General features: G+C 41.0%; 2 protein-coding genes across 2 annotated transcripts in view; both read left to right on the plus strand.

The window, feature by feature from the left end:
• LOC147748759 (uncharacterized) overlaps positions 1-9,615 on the plus strand; it is a 39,837-nt gene extending 30,222 nt beyond the window's left edge. The window contains exons 4-5 of the mRNA XM_086928418.1: positions 8,645-8,755; positions 9,589-9,615. Of these exons, the coding sequence (XP_086784544.1) occupies positions 8,645-8,755; positions 9,589-9,615 (138 nt within the window). The remainder of the gene's footprint in view (positions 1-8,644; positions 8,756-9,588) is intronic.
• Positions 9,616-10,094: 479 nt separating this feature from the next.
• The window catches only part of LOC147748760 (uncharacterized), a 30,022-nt gene continuing 27,597 nt past the window's right edge, over positions 10,095-12,519 (plus strand). Inside the window, exon 1 of the mRNA XM_086963768.1 lies at positions 10,095-10,611. Coding sequence (XP_086819894.1) covers positions 10,483-10,611 — 129 coding nt within the window. The 5' untranslated portion in view covers positions 10,095-10,482. The remainder of the gene's footprint in view (positions 10,612-12,519) is intronic.

Here is a 12,519-nt window from a genome sequence, read left to right on the forward strand (position 1 = left end):
CTCTGCTGGATGCTTTTACCATCCTTCACTAGTTTTTATATTCCACACTTGTTTTTAATTATTGAATCTTATTTTTAAATGTACAAAAGATTTTATGATGTACAACTCTCAACTGGCTACTGTCGAACAGATAAGGTATGCATTTGCTGGTTGCTAATGGGGTGTGCTTTTTATTCTAACTGTTGTGAGTAGTTGAACTGAGCAACCTATGCAATTTTGATCACATTGGTCTAACATGCTTTAGCCATGCAGGTAATTTGCTGTCAAATCAAAATTTTGAGATATACGTTTTTGCATGTCTATTGTCGGTTGTCTTGTTTGAATTCTTCTTCTTTTATATTTTCAACAATGTTTTACTATGTAAGTTTTGTGTAGCTTTTATGACTTGAACAGTCGAAATAAAGCTTAATGATGAATCATAACAACATCAACAATCAAGCTCCCTCCTTCACGTACTTACCACCACACTCATTCATGTGTGACAATTGAGATTATTCTAGGTGGCCCAAACCTATACCAATGCGTTGTGTGGCAGGTATCATTCATTTTTATTGTTTATTGAATAGCAAAACAACTGTTGCTGTGCTTAATTCACAATTAGACAGACATCCCCACCAAGTGGCAGACCGTCATAAGTGCCGGCGCTGGTATTAAGTGCAGGTACCGAGCACCCGGAACCACTGGCTCAAATTAAGCACTGGTTTCAACCTTGAAATTATTTAGGTAATTTCTCGCCAGATTCAGCCAAAAGCACTGAATTTAGTCCATTAAATCAATACTGCAGACAATGTATTTTCAGAGAATGATAAGGGTCATCACTTCCATGCCTGCTCTTCAACATTTCCTTGTATTCATTGACACAATTCCTGAGGTAACACCAGGTGAACCTGCAAATGCAAGCTGATGAAATGTAAATCTACTTTCAGCTAGAAAAAAGGCTGGTGAATCTGGCGGACACACATGTAAGACAATGTGAGGTGGCTTGCAATATGTATAACCACTGCCAATACCTCAGAGAAGTACTTCAACCCATCATTCTTTTGCCCATCATGCCACCTCAGATTAGACACCGTCATATGCAAGTCAGTTTTGACTCTGCTTAACTTGGAATAGTCCATCCAGAACTGCCAATGCAGGTTCTCTCTGAACCAGAACACAAGCAACCCAAGACCCTGTTTCACCCTGATTGGGGTTCCTCAGTGGGGTGCACGTTGGTTCCAGTGGCGCAGTGAGAAAGAACCAATGTTCGGGCATACCCTCAGCCTCTAAGAGCGGAACATGAAACACACCATAGGTGATAGGAATATGCGTTCAATAAGTCTTATCACTTGCAAATGCTCTTTTTAGGTTTCGCCTGGGGCACGGAGCTCCTAGCTCTGCCCCCAGGAGAAATCTTTAGTTTTCAGTATGGGGGACTTGAATCCGCCCTCTGTTCCATTGGCTAGCTCCATAAATGGAGGCTAGCCATTGGAACAGAGATCTGTCCGTCATTCACGGACCAGATTCGTGGGCATTCCCGCGATTTTTTCCCTGGGCGTTCCCTCTGTGTAGTCATGCGGCGGTGGGCGGAGTTGTTTTTTTTTTTTGTCTCGGCATCCAGCTCATTCCGCGGCCGACCGCCGCCCCCGGAGGTAGTCCAGTTCCAGGTGAGTGCTTTTGATTCCGCCCCCCCCTCCCGCTGTCCGTGTGCCCCTTCCCGCCCCCCCCTCCCGCTGTCCATTTGCCCGTTACCGCCCCCCCTCCCGCTGTCCGTCCGTAAATGCTTGTTTCTGTTGTGTCTGCCTTCCCGCCCCCCCTCCCGCTATCCATTTGCCCGTTACCGCCCCCCCCACCTCCCGCTGTCCGTCCGTAAATGCTTGTTGTGAATTGTGCCCATACTTTGTGAACCTGTCTGTTTCGTTCCTGTGCTGGCATGTGTTCCTTCCTGTGTGCTCGCTGGCGGTCTGCGTGCTCCTGTCTCTTGTATGCGCCGGCATGTCGTGTGTGGCTCCCTTGTGCTCGTATTATCTGAGTTCGGGCGTGTGCAGTTTCTTTGTTTCTCTGTGTGCTCGTGCCCTCTGTGGGTGCGTCTGTCTTTTATGTGCCCACCTGTGTGCCAGCTGTCTCCCGCACCCACGTTGTGAGTCAGCCTCTTTAATGCCATTGTGTGCTGCAGGCATGAAGCCTGCTCTCTGTGTGTGTACTATCACAGGCTGGCCTGTGTGCTCTGGGCTGTTTGCTTGTTGTGTTTGCAGGCGTGCGTGCCCGGCGCCCTTGGCTCACCCCGGCTAGTCTGTGTTTGTAGGACTGTTTGTTTAATAATGTTAGCAGTGCTTTCCCGATGTAGGGCTGTGTCGTGTGTGTACGCGCATGCATGCAGTTTGCTTTGTTTGGAGTTATTTGTTGCGTGTGTGCGAGGACACGCGATGTTTGTCTCATGTGTAGGCGTGTCCTATGGCGCCGTCTCCTGTGCCAGTTTGCACACTCCGTGCTGCCGCCCGTTTGAAGTGTTTGCCATCGCCTGTACCCTGCATATAATGTGTCTCACTCTTCCGTTTCCAATCCCGTGTCTGCGGGGCCTGCGTTCGCCTCAGCCCCTCTCTTCACAGGTGTCGGGTAGTTTGTGGTAGGGCTGAGCCCTGACACAGGAAGGTGAGGTGCAGGCCGGGCTGGCCGTTGGAGGAGGACGAAAGGGCCCCCCTCCCCCCACACGGCTGTGGTAAAACTGAAGTTTTGGGAAGGCAGCAAGGGCTGCTGACATAAAGTGTATTTTAGTTTATTTTTGAAGCTTTGTATAGCGTGGAACAGGCCGACGTTGCAAAGTTCTGACAAATGTGTTTGCAGATCGCACCGGTGCTCAGTCGGTGCATTGTACTGCGTCCGCCCGGATCCTGGGTTTGCCGCTATAATTGGTGCGGATGTGAGATCTGTCTAGTGAGCAAGGGACCCATGTCTGGGCATACCCTGCCAATTTAGGGCGAACAAAGCAAAACCAAAGGGGATGATGGACGGGGCGCTGAAACTTTTCAGACACTCGCCCCCAGTCACAGATTTGGGTTGAATCCATCATCATTCTTTAGCTCACTTCACCACCCCAGTTCAGACCCAGCTATATGCAAATCGAACAGTCCAGCCCAAACTGCCAGGCCAGGTCCTCCCTGGACCAGAAACAAGCCTCCTGGAGCCGGTTTCGGGGTAACTCCCTCATCAGCCAGGCTAGCTAGCTCAAAAACTGGAATGTCGTGGCGAGAAAAGTAACAATGGATTACACCCAGATCTGTGACTGAGGGTGAATGTCTGATAATGTTCAACATTCCGTCCAGCATCTTTTTGTGTTGCATAATTGTACTAATAGCCATGCATATGCCACTTACGAATGCATGCTTAACACTACCTAAAGGAACCTTTAAGCAACCTTGCAATAATGAAAGTCCAAGAATAAATACACGCTGTAAAAGTACGCTTTGCAGTTTGAATGCAGCCCTTCAATGACCTATCAAAAGTGGATTATTATAACTTTGGACCAGCAACTAATACAAGCATCTCTTCAGCTAGCACAGTAAACTAGTGAGCTATCTACGTAATGTGCAAATGTTACACGCCTATTGCTGCTGGCACATTAAGGCTCTATGCTGTTTTAGGTTGAGTCAAACATGTGACTAGATTCCGTACAGATCTCTCCAGTAAGTGCATTAACCACCTGATTAGTCTCAGTGCTATTGTATGCTGGAACATGCTGGACGGTCAGAGATCTTGGCAAGTGTGTACCGTAACTGCATAAGTTATTGTAAAACAGATACCGTTTGTGACCAATTTAGTACAAACAAATTTAACAATGATCACACCCAACCCCTATTAATTTAATCTGGAATAAATACTTTAAATGGTTTCCTTGAACGTAAAACCAATCACTGTAACCAGTAAAACTGGGTTAACCTCTAATCTTGGGTTCCGGAGTAGTGTGCTACTCACCGTAAAGCAATTCTACGCCTTGTCAGGGGCAATATCCACTATATAAATGCATACAATAATCTTTGTTTTATCATTGTTGCCGATTTCTTGGCGCAGTGTTTTGAAAGGATGAATGTATACTTTGACAGTCAGTCTGCCCCTCAAGACTCCTCTTTTATGCTGCCAACACTTGACTTCCAATTTATGGGATCCCAGAGTATTTCTTTTTCATTTCCAGAACTTCTCCAAGCCTCTTTTTTTTATACTTGTCCATTCATCACAGCCTGCCTTATTCATTAGTCAGCCCATGGGGTATAACCTGTCTCTCTTCCTGGCCTAGGAGTGGTTCTCTGCTCTGCCTTGCCTTGTGTGCCATCTTTCAAATTCGCCAGTAGTTTGTTTCCCTCGAAGAATGACTGTTTGCCATGGTGAAACATTAGCCATTCTTTTCCGGGGTAGAGGGATATTTTGGTGTCAGTTGCTACGGCCATAGTAACTCTATTTCTGGTGGGATGCACACAAAGGGGCTGGCCCAAACGGGTGAGTAGTTGCGCTTTACAAGAATCCTGATTGATTTACTCTGTTATTCTGACTGAGAATGTCTGAATAATTGTAGCTACATGAGCGCCTTCATTAATTGATGTTCGCAAACAACTGGAGTTAGGTCATTGGACTGGATATTTTGAACTTCTTTTTGAATTAGGAAGAATCTCTTAGCTGGTTTACGTGCAGGTGAATTGTCTCCATACAATCCTGGATTTTTTGCGCCTTAGAAGGAATCCGCAGCATCTCTGTCACACAGCTCATTTAAGAGTATAGGGTCTGGACCAGCCTTATGTCCTCAAGCAGTTTCCCATTTTCTGTTCTCTGTGCCTCACCCAAAGTGTTATCTACTTGGAAGGTGGTCTGGTTTGGTTGATCAGTGTTGCCAGACCAGTTGTTCATTTGCAGGCAGGTCCTTGATTTCCAAAGAAAGTCGAGTATGCTTCATAAGGCTTGAGGAAATATCTCTGGCTAGCTGACAGTTTTATGTATACAATATATTATTGGTCAGATGCCAGTATATTTGCTCCAAATTTCTCCAGGCCCTTCTTGCATCGCTCTCTTTTCTACTTTGTAAAAGAAAGCATGGATAATAAATTCACTTTTTTTTAAAAAATGAAAGGAAAAAAACAAGCGGTGTCTTTGGACAAGACTCGGTGCGGTGCTTAATCTCCGTTTACCACTTTTTCTGTCTGCTTTCTCTCCATGGCGACCACTTTTCAGAGTATTAGTGCTGTAGTTGTTATCTCTTTCAACAAGAACAACTATTTTCCGAGTGGCTCCTGGGAAGAGTCCAGTTAATATTGCAGGCCTTTAGTCCTGAGGGGTCCATATTTCCCAGGACAGTCTTCTATCACAGCTTGGCCTCACTACGCCGGCTGATGTGCTTGGAACGTTGAAATCGCATTTGCGAGAGATTAAGCTATTGCCATTGTAAATGACAATGCCATTTATTTATCTGTTTTCAAAACCAACACATAAATAAAAAGTTTGTCATTCACAATGCCAATAGCTCAAACTTTTCCAAGGGCGAAACCGTTGCATTGTAAATGCTTGTTTATAATTTCAGTCCATCGTTCCTTGGTCCACATTGCCACCTCAGTTAAAACCAATACATCTGCAACTCAGTCTTCACCCAGCGCAAAAAGGAACTGTCCAGCCCAAACTGTAAATCCAGGTCATCGCTGAACCACAAAACAAGCAACCCAAGGCTGTTTTCTCCCAGATTAGGGCTCTTCAGTCATTGATTTCAGTGGGACAGCGAGTGAGGGACCCACGACTAGGTATACCTTTGGCCACATAGGGCGATACATTATGATGGAAGGCTGCTTGCCATAAGTCTAACCACTGGCAATTGATTGGGTGGCATTTCAACCCATCGTTCCTTTGGCCACCATGCCACCTCAAATTTGACCCAGCCATATGCAAATCAGTCAAGATCAATAGGAACAATCCAGCTTGAACTGCCAATCTGGGTATACTCTGAACCAGAATAAACCCAACCCAAGACCGGTTTTGCCTTGATTGAGGCACTTCAGTCAGGTGTAGCTTGGTTCCAGTGGCACAGTAAACATGGTGCGACATCTAGGCATACCCGTACATTACACACACAAAAGCTGATAGGAATATGCTTAATGTAAGTGTAACCACTTGTAATAGCTCTGGTTAGCATTAAACCCCAACATTTTTTTGTCCACCATGCCACCTCAGCTTAGACCCAGCCATATGCAAATCAGTCTTGACCAAGCTCCAGTAGGAACCGTCAAGTCCAAAGTGTCCAGCCAGGTCTTCTGTGGACCATAATTCAAGCAGCCCAAAACCGGTTTCACCCTAATTGGGGCTCTTCAAACCAGTGTAGCTGGGTTCCAGTGGGCCAGAGAGCAAGGGACCCATATCTGTGCTTGACCATGGCCACTTAGGGCAATACATCACACACATAAAAGGGGATCAAAGGGGATGTTTGCAATAAGTCTGACCAATGGCGAATGATCGGGTAGTATTCCAAGCCTTTGTTCTTTTGCCCAAAATGCCACCTCAGATTAGACCCAGCCATATTAAATCAGTTTTCACCCTGTTACAAAAGGAACAGTTTAGCCCAAATTGCCAAGCCAGGTTCTCTCTGAACTACAACACAAGCAACCCAAGACTGGATTTGCCCTGATTGGGGCTGTTCATTTACATGTAGCTTGATTCTACTAGGACATTTAGCAAGAGACCCGTGTCTGGACATACACTCAGCCAATTAGGGTGATACATGAAACACACAAAAGGTGATGGGAGGATGCTTACTATGAGTCTTACCACTGACATTCACTCCAGTAGCATTCTAACCCATCCTTCTTCTGCCCACCATGCCCCCTCAGATTAGACCCAGCCATATGCAAATCTGTCTTAGTTTGATTTCTAGAAAGTGACTATATATATGCACATCTGATGATAAATGTGTATGTCTGTTAATATTGCTGAGAAAGGTGGCTAGTGTGTATCATTTATCTTGTGAAGTTCTAAGTTTTCTTGGATATTAGAAGCATACCCTGACTACATGGAGTATGTTTCTTGTTACATTTCTTACACCCTTACCCCATGCCAACAGCTGTTCTCAACTCTTCAAGCAGTCCTGGCACCTTGTGGCAAACTTGGGAGACATTGTGTAAGGAAAGGCAAAAATCGGAATGCCTGTCATGCTTCTGTTAACTTCTTTTTAGATCCTGAGTCTTCTTACGACTGGCAGGCAGCATGGGGTTTTTCATTGAATCTTTTTATCACGTGGCCTGCTCCTTCTTGCACCTGTGGCCATCAGTGGTAATTGTAAAAAGCTTTAGGATCTACTGAAAGTTCTGCACTTATAGGGGTCATTTAATGAAAAGTGATTTGAAAAGATCAAAGATGTCCAAACTTCTCTAAATAGGTATAACACGGCATTATATATAGAGAATTCTAGATGGGTAACATGAAATGATGGGGTGTTCTTCACAGAGGGGTTCTGAGTGAAAACAACCAAACATCAAGAGTGCAGCTTTACTTGTCTATAGAATCACTCAAAACCCCAAGGTGAAAAACAACTCTATAATTCGCCTCTTATTCATCTATATTTTAGAATATGTATGGCCCCAAAATCCTCTAAACCTGTTTTCACTTGCTATGTAGGAGAAGAGGATTAATGGGCGAACCATAAATCACATGGCCTCTCTTACATGTCTAAAATATGCCTTTTCTTTCAGAAGCTATGCTTTGTGGTTTCCAGCACTGTTTTGACAGGCTCTTAGAGAGCCCAGCCAGAGCAGCCTAGAATTCCTTTGTAACGTAGCAATTGTGAGTAACAGTTTTTGTTTACAACAGTTTCTAGGTCAGAGCAGTGAGTTACTTTGTTTGAATCCTGTTATTCATCTTAGCATTTCTCTAATAGAGCCACGCATCAAAAAGATTTCAGTAGCAATAGATTATAACCAGATGAAAAGGAAGTGCAAAATTCTCCATTAAAGAATTCTGTTGTTGAGAGTATGCCCCCAGAATAAACTTAAGGTAACTATGGCAGAGATAATTATGATAGCAGATACTTCAACAATTCAAGACATGGAAATGCAGGATTTATAGCTTACTCCACAAATCTAAGGATTTCCCTTTAACATATAATTCTACATTTTTCCAATGTGTTGCTCTCTTATAAATATATTTTTACACAACTGTTTGCAAAACAAGGCACACATTCTTTCTCGTACAATGGTGTCTCATGTCAAAATCTCTCCATTACTGAAGTAATGTAGATTCTGTTTCCACATAGTATATTACATGTATTTTTTTTAATATGCATATTAATAGATTTTTAAAGACTTGCATGTGGAACATGACTAGAACATCTGACAATTAGTTCAGTGACACACCGCTACAATTGAATTAACTGGAATAACAGCTTTTTCACAAATACATTTGGGAAATATACATTTCTATGTACCTGACAGCAATTCAATATGTATTGGAAGACTACAAATTAAGCTTAAAATAAGTGTGAAGTAGGCTTCAAATTAAGTGTAATCAATTTAAAGAGATTTAAAGTACTCCAGTCTGAAAATTGTTTTGCCATACCATTCAATGTGAAGGAAAGAAGTTTGGTATGGTTTTACATTTGCTCCAAACCAAGTGAAGGTTTTTTTATATTTATTATATTATTTAGGATTTCAAACAGTTGCTTGGCACAAGTTACCCAAAAATATTGACTGAGAACCTTAGCATGAGCACGGGAAGTGCTCTTGCTGTCCGACCAACACACTGGCCAAACATTAAGGTAAGTAATTCATCCAATATTATGTATATTCTCTGAACATGAGTAGTGTCTCACTAAGAATAGACAACTCACTTGGACCTACATGCATCTGCGGGCCCATGCACAATTAATTTGTGATAACCTTCAAGCGAGTACATGAGGAGGATCTACACAATGAGGGCCTGATTCACAAAGGTAAACTTAGACCTGAAGTATAACTTTAGACCAAAGTCTAACTTTACAACTGACGTCTAACTTTATGCTTGAAGTATAACTTTACACCTTAAGTCTAAGTTTAGACCTTAAGTCTAACTTTAGACTTAAAGTCTAAGGGCCTGATTCACAAAAGGTAATGTTAGACCAAAAATCGAACTTTACTATTCACAAAAATAAGTTATTACTAGTGATTTTACTAGCACTAAACTTACTACTAGTAACTTTACTATGAGCAAGTTTACTAATAGTAAAGTTATTAGTGGGAACTTACCTTTGAGAATACTGAAATGTAGTAAATTAGACTTTTGGTCTAAATTAGACGTTTGGTCTAACTTTACCTTTGTGAATCGAGCTGACAATGTGCATCTTTTAGTACCGTAGACCATAGGTGTCAAAGTCACACATATGTCCAGATCATTCAGAGACCAAATACTAACACCTGGGCCTTTTAACTAGTTGAGCACCTTTAAATTCATGCAAACACAACATGTTTTTGCTCATGCAATGCTTTTCTAAACCTAACATACGGTGCAAAAAACAGTATTGTTTGCATAATTAAGAATACATGAGATGTACATTTCTTTCTATAAATTGAAAAAGTAGTTTTCTCTCAATGATTTTTCAGACTTTTTTCAAAGTATGACATGAACGTTCAAATTCTCTGAATTATTTTTTGTTCCAATACCAAATTGTTTAAAAGATTTATTCTACATTTTGACTTTTTTGAGGACAACACAGTACCAATTCATGGATTATGTGCCACAGTAGATATGTTTTTATATTTTTTGTAACCTACAAAACGTTCATCCTAAATCAATCACTTTCGGAAATCCAACAAAAGCAAATTTCCTGGCCGGTGATGCAATTTTGAAAACCCATTTGAAGACAGATTTAAAATAAGGTCAAATGAGATCAAATACATTGGAGTAGTCAGTCCTTTATTTTAACCACTTTATCTGGTCTACAGATAAAAAGGTAGGGCCAGATTTACAAGCCCCTTGCACCACTTTTGCATCACTTTTCCCATGTTGCAAGTGACGCAAAAGTGGCGCAAAGGGTTTGTAAATCTGCCCCGTAGTGTGGATTTTGGAATGTGTAGCATCAATATGTAAACTCAGGTTTTTAATCTATTTCTATTATATAGGATTTCAAACTGGGGGCTGAGACAGCCAGTACAGCTCATTCATTATTCACGCCTAACATGAAAGGTGGAAGGGTCATAATTTTCCAACTCAAGCAGAGGTCATACACCCAGGTACAGAAGAAAACCTTATTTAGGTGTCTTGTTGATTTACAATGGCTTCAATTCAATGGGTTCGCAAGCAAAAATATGTCTTGATTTCCTGATGATGCACTGCTTAATATCATCTCATCCCAATTCTATAGATATTCTGACAACTTTCTAGAAGCATTTTGAACTTCAAAATGATTGTCTTCAGTTTGAAAAATATTGTAAATATTTAGTTGATGCACCCTTCCCTACAACCAAAAAAATAGACATAAGCTCTTTAGACAGTCATATACTTGAGACGATGATCAATTTACTTTGTTTCAATATGCAGTTATGGGTATGTCTGAAAAATGCCTTTGACTTGGCATCACATTTTGACTGTTTACCCAGACCTAGTCGTGGGCATAGACTCTCAACCTCAATGATACAGGTCAGTACTGAAAAGCTCTGCCATTTGTTTTATGAATAACATGATTCACATGATATTATATGATTTCTGAAAATCCCTGACTTTGTTTATAACTAATGGCTAATTACAGTATCTGTTGAGATCAGTGTGAAAGATGGTTAATGAGCAGGATTTATCTTGTAAAACCAACAATTTTCCATTTTGTACTTTCACTGACCCATTAGTCCACATGTGGGTAAAGTGTTTTGATAAGATCACACTTTCTTTCAGAAAATGTTGTATCCTAATGTACAATTTTGGCATTTTCCTACTTGTATATGAGATCTTTAAATTCATACCTGCAAGCCATACTTGTGCTTCTGCATTTCTATTCTAAAACTACCTTAGTGTCTGTGCATCAGTCTCACAGTCTTTTACAAAAATATAACCATAATATAGATGAGGTGTATAGTTTAGAAATGTCTTTCTGTTATTTATAAAGTATATATTTTGTTTAATCAATGCATAACAAAGGTTTTACAAAGTAGCACATCAACCCAACCATCCATCACGGAGTCATGAAGATTTTCTTTTAAAGTAATGTGAGTTTCCTTACCAAGCTGTTTAAACCATGTATTATGAGGTATCTTACTTTCATTTACAAATTTTCATAAAACAAAATTGACAAGTTGGTATGGAATTAGTGGAACAGCAAACTTGTTTTACCTGTACAATGTAAAACTCTAGTAAAGTTAGGTCATTTTGAAGACTCATTTTAATATAGGTTTGATAAGGTCCACTATGGTCAATAGACTAGATATTGCTTGTCATTTAAACCTTTGTTACAGTTCAACAAAATAATATCCCTGTAGATTATAGAATGTGGAGCAAGAAATGTGAACACAGGTTTTTAAACCTATGTCAGTTTCATAGGATTTCAGCCTATGGGCTGTCAGTCAGCACAGATCTTCTAACAGACCCACCTAAAATGTGTAGTTATTAGAAACCATTTCTATAGCCAATATAAAATCAACAGCTAATTTTCTACGATGATATTGCTTGCTAAGCAGCGAGTGGCAATGGCACTGGGTAGTTGCAAAGCACACCATTTTTAAGACTAGCTAAAGGATATCATACCTTGTGGAATGGGTTGTGGCCCATGCTGACACCCTTCCCATGGTGGCAAAACCAAAAAATGTCTTGTAACCCCTCCTCATTTATCTGCCAATCCTCAACACTGTGTAATGTGCTTCCATTTAATTGTTGGGAATTGAGTGATTAGTATAGTGGAAGATGCTGCTGTTATAGGTATTTATGAGTCGGTTAGCCACCCTGCATTGCTCCGACCACAGTGTGTGATATTTCCCAGCTTATGGACAGGAGGAGTGATTTGGGGTTGGGTTTTATGATGTCCTTGCTGTGTCATTTTGTGGTTACAAAATGTGTTTCTTTTTCATTTCTTGGAGTGATGAATACACCTATTCCCTTTATATACTTACTACTCTCTGCCTGTATATTTCATAAAATTTTATAACTAAAAATCTTTTTAAAATGACAGCTTTATGAAAGGTCACTTCAGTTAGATTTTTGCTAACTGCGGAGGATGGCCACCGCTCTCGTGATACCAGGCTCCCAAACACTTGTACACGACTGCTCTCACCACTGATTGACCCTGTTTTTTTTACTTTTATGCCAAAGATTAATATATTAGTTTAATCTGAATTTATTCTTATCTTAAATCTGAATTTATTCTTATCTTATTGAGATCCCAAGAAGAATGAAGCTCAGATACATTAATTACAATTCTAAACTGGTCTTGCCTAGCAGGACAATGTCTGCATATTGAAGAATCAGTGTTAAATGTCCTCCTAAATTTGAGTGGAAAGAGCAGTAGTTGAAAAGTGTATTTCCCAGATCTGCCACATAGTTTGAGTAGCAAATGTACCCATA

Source organism: Lissotriton vulgaris, chromosome 1_1, assembly GCF_964263255.1.
Source record: "Lissotriton vulgaris chromosome 1_1, aLisVul1.2, whole genome shotgun sequence".
Classification (NCBI taxonomy): domain Eukaryota; kingdom Metazoa; phylum Chordata; class Amphibia; order Caudata; family Salamandridae; genus Lissotriton; species Lissotriton vulgaris.